The 18924-nt window shown below is 40.6% G+C and overlaps 1 protein-coding gene across 1 annotated transcript; it reads left to right on the top strand.

Moving 5' to 3' along the window:
* Positions 1–214: 214 nt before the first annotated feature.
* Positions 215–2580, top strand: LOC113334945. The gene is made up of 5 exons (XM_026581165.1): positions 215–1057; positions 1172–1570; positions 1755–1832; positions 1918–2060; positions 2197–2580. Exons 2-5 carry the CDS (start codon positions 1568–1570, stop codon positions 2396–2398), a joined length of 426 nt encoding a protein of 141 aa, XP_026436950.1. The 5' UTR covers positions 215–1057; positions 1172–1567; the 3' UTR covers positions 2399–2580.
* The last annotated feature ends 16344 nt before the right edge of the window (positions 2581–18924 follow it).

The following is an 18924-nucleotide window of genomic DNA, read 5'->3' as shown; positions in this document are numbered from 1 at the left end:
GAAAGCACAAAAGCACAAAGAGAAAGCACAAAGAAAACACACTTGCCTTGATCCGTATGACAGTCTTAAATCAAATCTCTACCGTCCAAAGTATCCCTAATCCGTATGACCATCCTTAAATCAAATCTCTACCGTCCAATTTTTTTATATAAAACATCAAAATAAATTTCTCTTAACTTCCTTTTTCTTCGTTTCTAATCTCTCAAATCTTCCGCCTCCGAAGAAAACCCTAGCTCAAAAAAATTCCCCCCCTCCTCTTCCACTTACAGATCGGCCATGGCTTCAACTGAAATCAGTAGCCGCTTCGTTTTTTTTTTTAATAACCGTAAATCTAGAATTTAAAATTTCAAAACATGTTACCTTATTTCTCAAATTCAGAGAAGAAAGAAAAGAAGCCATGGCTTCTCCATAACTCAGAGAAATCGAGAAGATGAATATTAATCTGCTATTGTGGGTATGGTGATTTTGAGATGCAAGAGACGAAGAAAAGACGATGTAAATTGTTAGAGAGACCAATCTTTCTGTTGATGAAGAAATCAGATCCAGATGAATGGGTTCGACTGAATTTCAAGAGATGAAAGAAGATTAGTGATGGGGTAAATTTGAGTTGTCTGTTGTTGTAATTCAGAAGAGATCAATATGGATTCTTGAACTCAACAGGGTTTTGATGATTGAATCTGGAGAAATTTAGGGTTTGAATGAATTGAAATGTATTTGGGGTTTGTTCAACTGCGTACAAGGGAGAAAGAACTGAATCTGAGATGGGCTTGTGCAAATTGGTTCAAATTTAGGGTTTACAGTTATTCGATTCAAGATGGGTGTGTTGAATTGCTGAATCAGTTGTTATTGATGGAGTTGCAGGTGGATTTGTGAACTGTGATATCTGGTTGATTGGCTAGGGATTGAATAACTGGTGAAGCTATAATCTGGTAGTGATGCTTAGAATAATCGGATAACCATACTCAACTCGACTATGAACATATTGTATCATTTCCATATTCTATTCCGGCTGATGCGTTCACAACTATGAATGACCAGCAAGCTGACGAGCATTTAGGTAACTATGACAGTTAACTTCTCGTCCAACATTACTTGTTTTTTCCTTTTTCAATCCTTAATGGTTCTTTGTTCTTAGTGTTTGGGAAATGAAGTAATTAAGATTCTCATTCAGATTTGCAGAAGAAACTAAAGATATGGACTCGAAAATGTCTATCGGCGAAACTAAATTCATGAACTTGATAGAGAAAGAACTGCCTATTTAATTGAACAACCATATTAAAGATGAAGAAAAAATCTCATCACAACCTTGTGCACGAGCTCTGACAAATGACTGTAATGGGAACAATACTGATTCATATACTTTGGTAGCTAAGAAAGACCAAGCTAGTGAACAATCTGGTAATTTTTATGTCTACAGTTCTTATGGACTGTAGATCTTAGTCCTTTCAAGCACATTGTGGATGACGGGCTCGAGCTAAGAAAGCAGCTTTTGAATGTGTTGACACATTTCTCGATAGTTGTCTCGATCAAGTGAATCCTTCCTTATTCATTGTTCCATACCTTTCGGATGGTGAGTTTTTCTTACTGAAATTCTTCCAGTTGTTGGTTGCGTAGTTAAGATTCTTTCTTCGCGACAAGTGTGTCACTTTATGGTTCAACAATATCTACACTACTTTTTAAACAAGGAAATATCATGAATTCGAAAACAATTGAATGGTTTTAGTAATTTTCCTCTCATTTTCTGCTTTTTCCAGATTATTATAATGTCAAAATGCCTTGCCATCTTATACTCTCGAAGCTTGCAGACAAGTGTCCTGCTGCTGTTCTCGCAGGTTAGTAATACTTGTGGAGTATGATTTAATTTTCCTTCACTGCCATTGGCCTACTGATTATATAATTTATTTTCTTATGTCTCAGTTTTGGATTCTTTGGTTGATCCTCTCCAAAAAACTATCAATTTACAAGCCGAAGCTAGATGTTGCTGTGAAGCAAGTAGTGGATCGAAACGAGGACATGATCAGGAGTGCTCTTCGAGCAATCTCTTCTTTGAGCCGCATAAGGTTGTGCACTTCATACTATACTTACTATCCTTTACATCTGTACATTTCAATATCTAGCTCTAGCTATTGTGTTTGTTCTTGCTTCTGTTTACTTCTTTCTAACAAGTGTTTTCTTTGATCTATTGCTTTTTTGCAGCGGAGGAGACTGCGGTCTTAAGTACAAAAGCCTTATGAGTGACATAATGAAATCAATAGGGTTAAGCGGCAAGTATATGAATAGTGATTGCTTTGTCAGTAAAACATTTCTAAGAGCTGTCTTAGATGAGAATGGTAAGCAACAATCCACCACTCATGAAATCTATGTGAATGTATTACCTACATGCGACATAAACTTGTAAGAGCTGAAGGAAATGGTCAATATCCTGTGTTCCAGTTCTATGTGGATGCATTATGAGAATATATGTGGTGATTAACAACACTGAAAAGAATCTAGTGTATTTGGTGAATGATTACATTGTAAATTGTTGATGAATCAAGTGTTTGAATGCTTTCACATTTTAATGGTTTACATTTTAATGAATGCTGGTATATTTTGAATGTTGTGACCAATTTCATTTTTTTTTTTTCACAAATGAAAAATAACCAAAACTGCTATGAAAAGTTGTCAAAAAAATGACTTACAACTCAAACCAAAGTTGTCAAAGAAATGACATACAACTCTTCCCAGTTGTCAAAGAATTCACATACAACTCTAATAATAGTTGTCAAGGAATTCACACACAACGATCTAACCATAATTGTAAACTAATTTTCTACAACCCCAACAAGTGTAGTGTAGGAGTTCTTTTCACAACCCAAGAAAGAGTTGTGTTAGGCATAAAGAAGAAATTTCGAAAGACATTCACAACTGAGCCAAGCGTGGTATACAATGGAACGACAACTATGTTTGCGATTATTACTGAAGAGTTGCAAATAATTGAGGACCAAGAATTCACATACAACTCTAATAATAGTTGTTAAGGAATTCACATACAACGATCTAACCATAATTGTAAACTAATTTTCTACAACCCCAACAAGTGTAGTGTAGGAGTTCTTTTCACAACCCAAGAAAGAGTTGTGTTGGGCATAAAGAAGAAATTTCGAAAGACATTCACAACTGAGCCAAGCGTGGTATACAATGGAACGACAACTGTGTTTGCGACTATTATTGAAGATTTGCAAATAATTGAGGACCTCCCCCCTCCCTCCCTTGTGCAACCTAATTGTCGTCATATATCATATGACAACTGTTTTCTGGTGTAGTTGATCAATGTTTTTCCCGTAGTGGTATCTTCAAATAAAAGGTTGAGTCATGAGAGCTTCATGTGGGGACTGAGGAGTGCACAGGGACCCTCTCCTAATTCATACATTTACTCTATCTAAACATCATGTCAATGAAGCAGTTCAATCTTTGTTGGACCATATATGTAAAGTTCTCAATCTGTCAAAAGTGCAAAGGAAAGACATGTTTCCATCTCTGAATCATATCATGTCTGGAAGACGTCTGTCCATCATGGAAATGCTCATGAGCCTCCAGCCACAGACAAAGAGATGTACGACTGGGGAATGCTTACCACAATCAATCTCAAGGAAATGAATTCAGGAGAACGTTTATCGATGTTGGTACTGTTGTAAACATTATCACATTGAAGATTCTCAGGGTTGCAGCATCACTCAACAAGAAGCTACTCATGATCCCATCTCGATTAGGGAACATGAAGGAACGCTCAGAGATGTTTATGGCTACATCACTCTCGAGGTGAAGATAGGTTCAACTGGACAAAGACCAAGTTTTATATAATCAGGGAGGATCCAGGATATGACATGATTGTTGGACGAATGTGGATACATGCTGAAAAGATGACCACTGACAAGGTATCTCCAATTGCACATCTCTCCGATGAAGAAAGTTCTGATCCAGAAGATTTAGTAGACACTCCATCATCAAAATACTTGGAGGAGTTTTGAACTCTGATGAGGTTGAAGCAAGAACCCGGAGAAGATGCATTGTCATTCATCAAGAGATTTCGCGCTAGGGCAAGTCTCTTCCTCCTATGTATATGTCATATATTCTCCCACACGTTCTCCTAGCATGGGGACTCAATTTTGCTAGCAACTCTGTTAATGCAAGACAATATGAATGGGTAACTTCACCACAACAATATTTTACCAACAATATTCATTACTGAAATGATGTCCAAACACGACAAAGAATATATTGGGTATTCCCCCTATAACCTTGCATGAGTGTCCACATGTGCCAAAAAATTGGAAAGCTTCGATGTCTGCACAAGTGTGGAATCCCACTGCAGAAAAAATGCCGAACCAACAAAATATATTCATAGTAATAACAATCAAGCCTAACAAATTTCATGAAGGAGATTTAGTTCTCAAAGCAACTAGGCGCAATCTTCATTCTGAAAAAAAAAACTCAAATTGGTAGGACGTTTTATAATTACCAAGTCTGTTAATGTGGATGGAAAGGCAAGTGTGGAAGTAATATAAGAGAACTGGCTCAAAGTATTTGGCGCCTGAGACATTCGACGTTTGAGGTATTGGATGTTTGAAGCACGAACACCCAAACATTTGAACTTTGTATTTAGGATTTTCTTTCACCTGTTTTTTCAATTCCTTCAAAACTTATGCAATACTTGAGTAATTGAATTCCTTTCAACAATTAATCAAAGTTCATTTACTTAAATAAAATCTCTATCAAATCCAAAATAAAATCCCCACAACCGTCGTTCACTTACTTATCCAAAATCAACCAAAAAATCAAAACCGAATAAAACCTCACGTCTCTCAGAAGTTCAAGTTTCAAGAGATCATGGAAACGAAACTAAATAAAGTCGGAAAAATATGGTTTTGGCTCTTCAGAAAGCGTTATCTTCATGCTTTGCAGAGAAGCCTTCTCCAACTCCAGCTCTCTAGTCAGCCTAGCAATTTTAGCCTTTGTCTCCATTACAACATCATTAGAAAGAGGTACATTTTTATGTCGTGTCTCCTTAATGGCATCAATTCTCTAACGAAGCCACCCCACATTGAAATTGTATTCCCAATCAAAGAATACATCTTCAGTGAAGGTACCTTTGTATCTGGTCCGCATGTTATTTATGACACGCAACATGTCTTCTACTTGCATTATCATAAAGTAAGCAAGCTCACACTTCTTGGTGGTTGCAATGTGACCGGATCTCTGCCATATTTCAAGATACACGTAAGAATATCCAGTGGAGACACTAAATCCACCAACTAGTTCATGATACTTGAGCGGATCGCTGAATGAAGGATCGAAAGCAACACCAGCATTAGGATATTCATGCAATACCATACAAGTCTCCATCATTGGATCGATTTTCGTCTCTAAAGCAACATAAAATTGAACTTCGGTCACTTCAAAGGCTTCAGAAACAACATCTTCATGACCCTGAGGTGTAGATATGTATGCATCATCATTCTGGTTCACAAGAATGCTCATAGCATCATTATTAGCCTCGTTTTCCTTTTTCTCGCCGTTTTGCACCTAATACGATAATTATATGAGTTAGAGTGCTTCAATCGTGGAATTCAAATGGAAATCATAAAATTCAGAATACAAGTGAATTAACATCATCAAAATTCTTCATCCAAGGCACAAGAAAACAGTGTAAGGAAAAAAAAAACGTTTTACAACAAGCTCGCCTGAGGCGATTGTACACTGCCCTGTTGTTGATGGTGGTTTTTAGCTTAGGGTTAAAATCGCAAAACCTTACATATGACATGAAGTCACTACAACCACTAGCGCATTTATTGAATCATTCAACATGCCTACGTAAGTATTACCAGGGTACCTTTTTCTTATATACATGTGTCATGTTCCACGGCAGAACCCTTGGTATTGACCGACATCATCTTCGTACATACCAAACCCTAATTCTCATGCTACCGCGTCAAGGCATGCCAACCATGCCAGCCGCACCACTATGCCAATGGAAAACCATGCCAACCACATCTCCGCGCCAAGGCACGCCAACCATGCCAGCCGCACCACTGTGCCAATGGAAAACCATGCCAGCCACATCTCCGCGCCAAGGCATGCCAACCATGCCAGCCACACCACTGTGCCAATGACAAATCATGCCAGACACATCTCCGCGCCAAGGCATGCCAACCATGCCAGCCGCACCACTGTGCCAATGACAAACCATGCCATCCACATCTTCGCGCCAAGGCATGCCAACCATGCCAGCCGCACCACTGTGCCAATGGCAAACCATGCCAGCCACATCTACCGCGCCAAGGCATGCCAACCATGCTAGCTGCACCATGCGCCAATGGCATTCCAAACCCTTGGCCCCACCATGCCAAGCCAACCGCAGCTTGCCTTGGCGCCAACCATGCTAGTCGCACCATGCGCTAATGGCATGCCAAACCCTTGACCCCACCATGCCAATCCAACAGCGCCTTGCCTTGGCCCCAACCATGCTAGCCCCACCATGCCAAGCCAACCGTACCTTGCCTTGGCCCCAACCATGCTAGCCGCACCATACGCCAATGACATGCCAAACCCTTGGCCCCATCATGCCAAGCCAATCGCGCCTTGCCTTGGCCCCAACCATGCTAGCCGCACCATGCGCCAATGGAATGCCAAACCCTTGGCCCCTCCATGCCAAGCCAACCGCACCTTGCCTTGGCCCCACCATGCCAAGTCGTCCGTACCAAACCCTTGACCACACTAACTCAAGGCATCCGCATCATTGGCCTTGGCCGCACCATGCCGGCCTTCCCTATGCGGCTACCAAAACGAAGGCGTGCGACGATCAACGACCACCCTTCCGTCCTAGATGCAAATCCTAACCGTCCAAGGTCGCCAAACAGTACATGGTAACCTTTGGCCCAAAACCCTAGTTTTGGCCACGCCAAACCGCGCCAAGGCATGCCAGTGGCATGCCAACCACCTTGTCGCGCCATACCATGCGGCTACCAAAACGAAGGCGTGCGAAGATCAACGGCCACCCTTCCATTCTGGATGCAAATCCTAGTCGTCCAAGGTCGCCAAACAACGCATGGTAACCTTTGGCCCAAAACCCTAGTTTTGGCCGCGCCAAACCGCGCCAAGGCCTGCCATGCCACATGTGCCAATGTCCTGCCAACCACCTTGCCACGCCACACCATGTCGGCATTCCCTATGCGGATACCAAAATGAAGGCGTGCGACGATCAACGACCACCCATCCATCCTGGATGCAAATCCTAGCCGTCCAAGGTCGCCAAATAACGCATGGTAACCTTTGGCCCAAAACCCTAGTTTTGGCCACGCCAAACCGCGCCAAGGCATGCCATGCCACATGTGCCAATGGAATTCCAACCATCTTGTCGCGCCACACCATGTCGGCCTTCCCTATGCGGCTACCAAAACGAAGGCGTGCGACGATCAACGACCACCCTTCCATCCTAGATGCAAATCCTAGCCGTCCAAGGTCGCCAAACAACGCATGGTAACCTTTTGGCCCTAGTTTGGTCGCGCCTAAACAAAGCCAAAACCCTAACTTTTGGCCGCACCTAAACTGGGACATATTAAAGCCATATTGATCATACTTTCAAACGAAAGGTTGCAATAATCAACGACTACCTTCCTATTAAGATGCAAAATCTCGACCGTTGAAGGTTACCACCGAGCCGGCAAGTCTCCCAAGCTCAACTTTCCATACAACAACAACATGCTACATGTTTTCCACGAAAACACTCAGACATCAACACATTTCACAAACTGGGGGATGCTCATTGGGTATTGGTTTGGCGGTTTCCAGCGTGCGGCGTATACTACGCTCGTTATTAGAAAGTGTCATAAGGATGAGGCAGTTAGTAAATACAGGGATTAATGGTGAAACGCTTTCTTTCATGGAACATCAATTCCAAGCGTTACCGGTTACCTCCTCCTCCCATTTACTCACCCCTTTTCCATTTCTTAATGAGACCAGAGTACGTTTCACTTCGACTTGTATAAATAGGCATTACCTATTTCCATCGAACAACAAGTTCTCGTCAGGAGCATACAACAATCAAAAAACATTTGCTAGATTTCCCATCTGTTAGCTTCCCACTTTCTGATACAAGTCACAAAACAACTACTCTTCCAGAATCAACTATTCTGGTCTCAACACTCTCTTCGCTTCCCTCCCCAAAACCAACCCTTCTCCTCCACTTTGTGACCGAAGCAAGTCTGGAACGACCATTTCTTGGTTTAGGTCGGACTTGTACAGATTGATCTCTTGAATCTAAAGTACTCCCTTGCATTATATTTTTTAGGGTTTATATTTGTTTCTCACCCACATCACACGAAATTACTGAAACCAACAGAAACTGTTTTCACCCTCAAACAATTGGCGACCACAGTGGGAGATTGGTCTTTCGGTTACAATGTCAATTTTGAATCCTCGATCTCATACTTCGACCCAGACGTCAGGACGGTAGAGGCAAACGATCCGCTCAGAGATCGACGACTCAGCTACCAGACGGCCCGATACGATCCGCTCAGGGATCGACGACTCAGTTACCAGACGACCCGATTACCAGTCATGACACGGCAAGGGGCAACTGGGGACTGGTGGGTTTCTAAAAGGTCCTAAAAATTATCCCCGGCCAAAAACTTGGTGGGCCCGGAGATATGTATAAAATTAAGCGCAATAAAAACGGGGGCCTACAGTAATACCGCAAGTGCACGGTTGTCGGTTGTAGCTCGTGCAAATACGGGTCGATCCACAGAGATCGGGTGTGTTTTGGAGTGTTTCTAGCTAATTGGGTTCCTAAATTGCTATTGGGATATGAAGCCTTTTGGCTTAAATTGGGCTTTGAGTACTAATGGGTTTGATAACAATAAAATGAACTGAGCTTGGGCTCAGTTATCTTTGAAGTGTAAATGGGCTTTGGCCTTAAACTTAGGCTTTTGATTAAGCCCACAGTTGATTGAATTGGGCTTTGAGTCTTAAACCTTGTTTTGGGCTTTTGGGCTCAATGGGCTTTGGAAAGGCAAGAGGAAGAAAACAGCAGAAAACAGTAGCAGCATAAGCAATGAATGCAGCAAGCAACAGAATGCACAAGCAATAAGAAGCAGAAAACAGTGCAATCAGCAAGCAACAGAAAACAGTGCAAGATGAATGCACAAGCAACAGAATGCAGCAAGCAGCAGAAAACAGTAGCAGCATAAGCAATTAAGACTGCACAGCAGCTGCAGGGCAAAAGCAACAACAACAGCAGCAGAAGTGGCAGAGAAGGCAATGCAGCAGCTGCACAAGCAGTGCACAACAGCACAAGGCCAAGAAGAAGGAAAGGCAGTTAACAGGAAAAGAAGTAGCAACAGGGGAAGAAAAGGCAGCACAATGCAGCAGTGCAATGCAGCAAGGCAAGTGCACAGCAGCAGTGCAAGGCAAGTGAAAAAGATGGCAGTGAACAAAACAGTGAAGACAATAAAGAAAACAAGCAGAGAACAATGCAAGAACTAAACAAAGCGAATACTAGACAGCAAAGAAAGATAACAAAACAAACCAAGGCCTAAGGCCAAGGGCAAGGATGTGGAGAAGCTAACAGAGCAAAGCTAAGGCATTCTTCTAGAGTGGGAAGAGAACTAGCTTGCTCATTGTCACTAGTGAGCACTAGTTTCTCCCCACTACTCAATCAAATCAGTGCAACCTAAGCATACAAAAGGAATGGCAAGATAATCAGCTTGCTATGAGCACTGATTTCTTCCATTACACAATCAGTTCAATGCTTCAAAGGTATCTAGCCTAGCATTCCATCAAACTAACAGTGAATTAAACATAACAGGAACATTAACAAAGGAAAAAGCAATCAAAGGAACTTATCAACACAATGCATCAAAACAAGCACATTAACAGGGTAAACACTAACAGGATTAACATTAACAGGAACAACTTTAACCTAACATGATAAATTAACACTAACAGGGAACAACAGGATTAACATTAACATTAACAGAACATAGTAAACATGAACATAAATGAAATTGAACTGAAATTAAAAACATTAACAGGACATGAAAGTCCTGGATGCTGGCTATTCCAAGCATACCTTTCTACACCACACCCATTCTCTATTTATACCCACAGACACATTTAGGGTTTTCCCCCAATTTTCCCCCAAAACAGTAGAACTAGGGTTTGGTGAAACTCACCTAATTCCTTGAAATAACAGCTCCATCACGTCGACCCATCCTTCTATTTGTCCTCCTCTACCTCTCCATGTCTTCAATTGCTCCTCACTTTCGACCTAATTTACCAATTTTGCACGCTAGGGTTTCTGATAGAGAACGTGCAGAAATTGAGAAAATAGGTGGCTAAGGAGAAGGGAAACTGATGGTATTGGTTACTTTGATGGACGTGGTGACAGAGAGTTGGTGGCGGAGCAGGTGGTGACAGAGGTGGAGAAGGTGGTGGTGTACGGTGGAAGGGGAAGGCTCTGCAAACAGGGAGGTGATGGAGGAGAGGGGCTCGACTGTTTTGGGAAGAAGGGGGGTGTTTGGTTAGGTGGTAAGGTTCGGTTGCTAGGGTGTTAGGCGGCTTCATCAAATTGGATGAACAGCGAGGATGAGCCGTGGGATGTGGAGCTGGTAGGTAGATCGGACGGTGATGCGGAGGCAAGCGAGGAGCGACCGTCGGATGAATGGATACAACGAAACGAACGGTGCTAGATTAGGTTAGGTGCTGTAGTGTAAGGCGGGGATATCAAACTTTGATGAACAGCAAAGGAGCAACCGTTGGATTCAACTACCATCTAATCTGAAGGCTTGGAATTTCAGCGCTGTGGTGCTCGGCAGAGACTTCAGATTTTGATGCTCTATGAAGGAGCGACCGTCGGATGCTTCTGAGAACTGATCTGATGGCTGAGAACGGAGGCGCTTTTGGGTGTAGAAAATGAGGTTGTGCGCACCATTCTTCGCGGCTTCCTTGCGTAATTTCTCCCGGCTTTTCACTACTTTTCTGCTCTTTTCGCTCCGCGACTCATCCGAACTTTATTTATTACCTAAAAATGCAAAAGTAATTAATAAAAATATTTATTCTTGAAAACAATGAAAATACAGAATATGGGATAAAATGTAGAATTAATGCACAAAAGATGAGTTAAAATGCCAACAAAAAGGGATAAATATATACAATATTTGGCACTCATCAAATACCCCCAAACCTGAATTTTACTTGTCCTCAAGTAAAACAAAACTAAGGAAATCCTAACTATACCACTGTCGCTGGTCTCTCGAATGCATTTAGCGTATGCACTAAGCCTTTTAAACCACTAAGTGTCCCTAGTGGACGAGTTGAAGTCTCGTGAAGGTTTACCAGAGGTGTGCCTACAAAACCTAAGGACAAAATATGAGCTCAGATTCCATCAAATGTGACATGTGCAAAACAGTTAAGCTCACAGCAAAATGGAGATGTCAATCTAGCTATCGAAGGCACAATCCTAACACTGATAACAAATAAGGACATGTGATAAGAGTGTAAAGTGTATCTACACATGTGTAAAGAAAGATTTGAAGTCATGACTACTAATCACCAAGAGATAGTTTCTCAGGCTAAGAACTGAGGTCGAAATCTAGCTAGCTGTCCGGACTTTACGAGAATTGTGAATGAGTTGGAGGTATTTCACAATTACTCGCGTTGTACATCAATGGCATACACCCTCCTTGCTTATTACAATAAAACAACAAAATGACTCTTTACATGACTCTTATTTACATTGACAATTCTCTTTTTATTTTTGGAACAAGAGAGGATGGAATTGAACAATACTTGATTTTTTTGTATTTTTCTGATAGTTTTTTTTTTCTCATATTTTTTTTTTAACAAGGAAACACTTTTGATACATATACAAAAAGAAACAAAAATTACATGACACTTTGCAAGAGGTAGCCCTTTTTGATGCACCCAGTTAAATTCGATGGTTGTCTTTCTTAATGTAACCTCCACCTTCTATCCCAACCAACCAAAGAACAAGCTAGTCAAGTTTCGTTCAGTATTCTAAAGTGATTGGCAATCGTAACTTCCTATCAAACACCTTGAAGATCGAGGCCATACATGTATTGGTAGATCGTGCGCGTGCAAATTTCTTATCACTATGTGAATTGTGCTAGAATCAGGGTGCCTAAATATCTAGACTAAGACTCCTAATAATTACATATTTGCACAAGAGTCAACATTTCAAGGTAAATGAGCTCCATTTTTATGATTTTTTAATTTTTTAATTTTTTTTGAATTTTGATTTTTCAATATTTTTTTTTTTTTTTGGAATTTTTCAATTTTTTCAAAAAGAAGAAGGAGTCCGTTTTCAATTATGGCAAATTATCATGGTATCTACTCTATACCCCCAAACCTAAACTAAACATTGTCCTCAATGTTTCAAAATATGGAAAGAATTAAAATGCAACATATGGAAAGGGACATGTTGAGTAGAGTAAAAGGAGAGAGAATACCCGATTTCGGCGAAAGCAGAATTAAAACTCCGTTATTCAAGGCAAAAATCCAACATATTTCAGCCGAGATCATATTGGATTAGCAAAATATATACAAAAGGAACAAAAGGGTTTTTAAGAAATTTTATCTACTGGATTATATACAAAAAAAATCACCATACACCAAAAGTCTAAAGAGTTGAGGATCAACCCAAAAGAAAAAGTGTAGAGACATGGAAAGTTTCAAAACACTAAAATTGGACTTAAATGGGAGAAAAATAAAACTTTTTTTTTTTTTTTTTTTTTTTAGAAAAAGAAAATAAAATTTGGTTTTTGAATGGGAGCAAGCCCACTGTTTGTCCTCTAATGGAATGGAAGGCTGCGGCTCACGAAACACTAAGTTTTAACTTTGAAAGTTGAATTTGGCCCAGTTGGTTAAGGCCCGACGTTTGTTTTAAAACTTTGGTTTCGAGGTCCACTCTTGAGTGGAAACAAGCCCACAATCAGTTATAAGCTCAGCTGGGTTTAAACCCAGAGTCCAAAATACAAGTCCAATGGAAGAATTTAAACAAGCCCACACAAAATAAATACAAGCCCACAAATTAAACAAACAAGCCCAAAAATAATTAATTACAAACCCAAAATAGAGAAATAAAAAGCCCAAAAAAATTGGGTTAATTATTACAAGCCCACAATTAAAGAAATTTGGAAGCCCACAGGTTGGGTTCTCTTAATGGAATGGGTTTAGGCTTACCTTTTTAGCACAGCCCAGCTGCTCTGATATTGTTGCAAAAACCCAGTTGGGCTTTGGTTCTTTTCCTTGGTGGCGTCCCAGCAGAGGAAAAACAGGTTCAGAACAGCAGGTCCAACAGCAAATGAAGTGAAGCAGATGCAGATGCAAATGCTATGAAATGAAATACAAAATAGCTAAAGAAAAACACAAGAAAAACACAGCACCAATCCCCGGCAGCGGCGCCAAAAACTTGGTAGGCTTCTAAAAGGTCCTAAAAATTATCCCCGGCCAAAAACTTGGTGGGCCCGGAGATATGTATAAAATTAAGCGCAATAAAAACGGGGGCCTACAGTAATACCGCAAGTGCACGGTCGTCAGTTGTAGCTCGTGCAAGTACGGGTCGATCCACAGAGATTGGGAGTGTTTTGAAGTTTCTAGCTAATTGGGTTCCTAAATTTGCTTTGGGCTTAGTGGGTTTGATAACAATAGGCTTTTGATTAAGCCTTTGCTTTCAAAGTAAAAGTAAGATGGGCTTGACCTTTGGCCTTTGGAATGAACTGAGCCTTGTGCTCAGTTGGTCTTAAAATGAATTGAACTGGGCCTTAATAATGAATTTGGGCTTGGAGCCTTAATGAACTGGGCTTTGATTAAGCCCACAGTTGACTGAATTGGGCTTCAGTTTGAAGTGAGCTTTGGGCTCAGTTGGCTTTTGGATTTGGTTCAAACCTGGGCTTGGTCTTGAACTGAGAACTGAGCTTGGGTTTTTTGGATTGCTGTGAGCTTTGGAGCAGCACCAGAAGGGTTGCAGCAGCAGCTGCAGCAGAAGCAACACAGAGAAGGCACCAGCAGCAACACAAGCAATGAATGCAGCAAGCAACAGAATGCACAAGCAATAAGAAGCAGAAAACAGTGCAATCAGCAAGCAACAGAAAACAGTGCAAGATGAATGCACAAGCAACAGAATGCAGCAAGCAGCAGAAAACAGTAGCAGCATAAGCAATTAAGACTGCACAGCAGCTGCAGGGCAAAAGCAACAGCAACAGCAGCAGAAGTGGCAGAGAAGGCAATGCAGCAGCTGCACAAGCAGTGCACAACAGCACAAGGCCAAGAAGAAGGAAAGGCAGTTAACAGGAAAAGAAGTAGCAACAGGGGAAGAAAAGGCAGCACAATGCAGCAGTGCAATGCAGCAAGGCAAGTGCACAGCAGCAGTGCAAGGCAAGTGAAAAAGATGGCAGTGAACAAAACAGTGAAGACAATAAAGAAAACAAGCAGAGAACAATGCAAGAACTAAACAAAGCGAATACTAGACAGCAAAGAAAGATAACAAAACAAACCAAGGCCTAAGGCCAAGGGCAGGGATGTGGAGAAGCTAACAGAGCAAAGCTAAGGCATTCTTCTAGAGTGGGAAGAGAACTAGCTTGCTCATTGTCACTAGTGAGCACTAGTTTCTCCCCACTACTCAATCAAATCAGTGCAACCTAAGCATACAAAAGGAATGGCAAGATAATCAGCTTGCTATGAGCACTGATTTCTTCCATTACACAATCAGTTCAATGCTTCAAAGGTATCTAGCCTAGCATTCCATCAAACTAACAGTGAATTAAACATAACAGGAACATTAACAAAGGAAAAAGCAATCAAAGGAACTTATCAACACAATGCATCAAAACAAGCACATTAACAGGGTAAACACTAACAGGATTAACATTAACAGGAACAACTTTAACCTAACATGATAAATTAACACTAACAGGGAACAACAGGATTAACATTAACATTAACAGAACATAGTAAACATGAACATAAATGAAATTGAACTGAAATTAAAAACATTAACAGGACATGAAAGTCCTGGATGCTGGCTATTCCAAGCATCGTTTTTACATCATACTCACACCCATATATATACCCACAGACAATTAGGGTTCTACCCATTTTCACCCAAAAATTCCCAAACTGACAGAGCTAGGGTTTGTGATTACTCACCCAATTTGACACAACCACTCCATTGTGATGTCGACCCATGCTTCTATTTGTTCTCCTGTATCACCTCCATGCATCAATTGCTTCTCTAGCACACGTTAATCCATCAACCCATAACCTAGGGTTTAGGTTAGGTAATGAGTTGATGGGATAAAGGGCTAGAATGATGGGGGAAGGTGTTCAATCACGTGTAGGATGATGACGGAGGTGGTATGGTGGTGTTTGGTGGCGACAGGGAGAGGTGGCGATGATGGTGGCGACAGTTGCAGGGTGATGGTTCTGCAGAGGAGGGGTGATGGAGGAGATGGCTCGACTGTTTGGGAGAAGGGGGGTGTTTGGTTAGGTGGTAGGGTTCGGTTGCTAGGGTGTTAGGCGGATTCATCGAGTTTGATGTTCTGCGACGCTGAGTCACTGGATGCGAAGCTGGTAGGTAGATCGGACGGTGATGTGAAGTGAAGCTTGTAGCGACCGTCAGATTTTTTGATACAACGAAGTTAACGGCTCTAGATGGGGTTAGGTGTTGTAGTGTAAGGCGGAGATATCAAACGTTGATGAACAGCAAGGGAGCGACCGTTGGATTCAACTACCATCTAATCTGAAGGCTTGGAATTTCAGCGCTGTGGTGCTCGGCAGAGACTTCAGATTTTGATGCTCTATGAAGGAGCGACCGTCGGATGCTTCTGAGAACTGATCTGATGGCTGAGAACGGAGGCGCTTTTGTGTGTAGAAAATGAGGTTGTGCGCACCATCCTTCGCGGCTTCCTTGCGTAATTTCTCCCGGCTTTTCACTACTTTTCTGCTCTTTTCGCTCCGCGACTCATCCGAACTTTATTTATTACCTAAAAATGCAAAATTAATTAATAAAAATATTTATTCTTGAAAACAATGAAAATACAGAATATGGGATAAAATGTAGAATTAATGCACAAAAGATGAGTTAAAAAGCCAACAAAAAGGGATAAATATATACAATATTTGGCACTCATCAAATACCCCCAAACCTGAATTTTACTTGTCCTCAAGTAAAACAAAACTAAGGAAATCCTAACTATACCACTGTCGCTGGTCTCTCGAATGCATTTAGCGTATGCACTAAGCCTTTTAAACCACTAAGTGTCCCTAGTGGACGAGTTGAAGTCTCGTGAAGGTTTGCTTAGAACGTACCTACAAAGTTCTAGGTCAAAATATAAGCTCATATTCCATCAAATGTGACATGTGCAAAACAGTTTAAGCTCACAGCAAAATGGAGATGTCAATCTAGCTATCGAAGGCACAATCCTAGCACTGATAACAAATAAAGACATGTGATAAGAGTGTAAAGTGTATCTACACATGTGTAAAGAAAGATCTGAAGTCATGACTACTAATCACCAAGAGATAGTTTCTCAGGCTAAGAACTGAGGTCGAAATCTAGCTAGCTGTCCGGACTTTACGAGAATTGTGAATGAGTTGGAGGTATTTCACAATTGCTCGCGTTGTACATCAATGGCATACACCCTTCCTTGCTTATTACAATAAAACACAAAAGATGACTCTTTACATGACTCTTATTTACATTGACTACTCTCTTTTATTTTTGGAACAAGAGAGGATGGAATTGATAAATACTTGATTTTTTTTTTTTTTTTTTTTTTTTACTGATAAGGAAACACTTTTGATACATAACAAAAAGAAACAAAAGATTACATGACACTTTGCAAGAGGTAGCCCTTTTTGATGCACCCAGTTAAATTCGATGGTTGTCTTTCTTAATGTAACCTCCACCTTCTATCCCAACCAACCAAAGAACAAGCTAGTCAAGTTTCGTTCAGTATTCTAAAGTGATTGGCAATCGTAACTTCCTATCAAACACCTTGAAGATCGAGGCCATACATGTATTGGTAGATCGTGCGCGTGCAAATTTCTTATCACTATGTGAATTGTGCTAGAATCAGGGTGCCTAAATATCTAGACTAAGACTCCTAATAATTATACATATTTGCACAAGAGTCAACATTTCAAGGTAAATGAGCTCCATTTTTTATGATTTTTCATTTTTTTAATTTTTTTCAATTTTGATTTTTTAATTTTTTTTTGGAATTTTTCAATTTTTTCAAAAAGATGGAGTTTTGTTTTCAATTATGGCATATTATCATGGTATCTACTCTATACCCCCAAACCTAAACTAAACATTGTCCTCAATGTTTCAAAATATGGAAAGAATTAAAATGCAACGTATGGAAAGGGACATGCTGAGTAGAGTAAAAGGAGAGAGAATACCCGATTTCGGCGAAAGCAGAATTAAAACTCCGTTATCCAAGGCAAAACTCCAACATATTCGGAGTCACAATGGATGAGCACAAAATATATACAAAAGGAATTCTAACTAAGAAAATTTGGTTTTTAATGGGATTGGACTTTTTGGGAAAAATTTGGTTTTGTCGGGAGACATTTGGCTTTGATGGGAAAGAAAATTTTTGGTTTTTTTAGGGAAACATTTGGAAAACTTTGGTTTTGATGGGGGAAATTTTTGGTTTTTGAAATTGGAGAGAAAATATTTATTTTAAAAGAAAATATTTTTTTTTTTTTTTTAAGAAAATAAAATGAAGAAAATAGAATTTGGTTTTTTTGAATGGGAGCACACCCACTGTTTGTCCTCTAATGGAATGGAAGGTTGCGGCTCACGAAACACTAAGTTTTAACTTTGAAAGTTGAATTTGGCCCAGTTGGTTAAGGCCCGACGTTTGTTTTAAAACTTTGGTTTCGAGGTCCACTCTTGAGTGGAAACAAGCCCACAATCAGTTATAAGCTCAGCTGGGTTTAAACCCAGAGTCCAAAATACAAGTCCAATGGAAGAATTTAAACAAGCCCACACAAAATAAATACAAGCCCACAAATTAAACAAACAAGCCCAAAAATAATTAATTACAAACCCAAAATAGAGAAATAAAAAGCCCAAAAAAATTGGGTTAATTATTACAAGCCCACAATTAAAGAAATTTGGAAGCCCACAGGTTGGGTTCTCTTAATGGAATGGGTTTAGGCTTACCTTTTTAGCACAGCCCAGCTGCTCTGATATTGTTGCAAAAACCCAGTTGGGTTTTGGTTCTTTTCCTTGGTGGCGTCCCAGCAGAGGAAAAACAGGTTCAGAACAGCAGGTCCAACAGCAATTGAAGTGAAGCAGATGCAGATGCAAATGCTATGCAGTGAAATGCAAAAATAGCTAATAAAACAACAAGAAAAACACAGCACCAATCCCCGGCAACGGCGCCAAAAACTTGGTGGGTTTCTAAAAGGTCCTAAAAATTATCCCCGGCCAAAAACTTGGTGGGCCCGGAGATATGTATAAAATTAAGCGCAATAAAAACGGGGGCCTACAGTAATACCGCAAGTGCACGGTTGTCGGTTGTAGCTCGTGCAAATACGGGTCGATCCACAGAGATCGGGTGTGTTTTGGAGTGTTTCTAGCTAATTGGGTTCCTAAATTGCTATTGGGCTATGAAGCCTTTTGGCTTAAATTGGGCTTTGAGTACTAATGGGTTTGATAACAATAAAATGAACTGAGCTTGGGCTCAGTTATCTTTGAAGTGTAAATGGGCTTTGGCCTTAAACTTAGGCTTTTGATTAAGCCCACAGTTGATTGAATTGGGCTTTGAGTCTTAAACCTTGTTTTGGGCTTTTGGGCTCAATGGGCTTTGGAAAGGCAAGAGGAAGAAAACAGCAGAAAACAGTAGCAGCATAAGC

Source organism: Papaver somniferum, unplaced genomic scaffold (genome assembly GCF_003573695.1).
Source record: "Papaver somniferum cultivar HN1 unplaced genomic scaffold, ASM357369v1 unplaced-scaffold_137, whole genome shotgun sequence".
Taxonomy (NCBI): Eukaryota; Viridiplantae; Streptophyta; class Magnoliopsida; order Ranunculales; family Papaveraceae; genus Papaver; species Papaver somniferum.
This window is presented reverse-complemented; position numbering and strand designations above follow the sequence as displayed.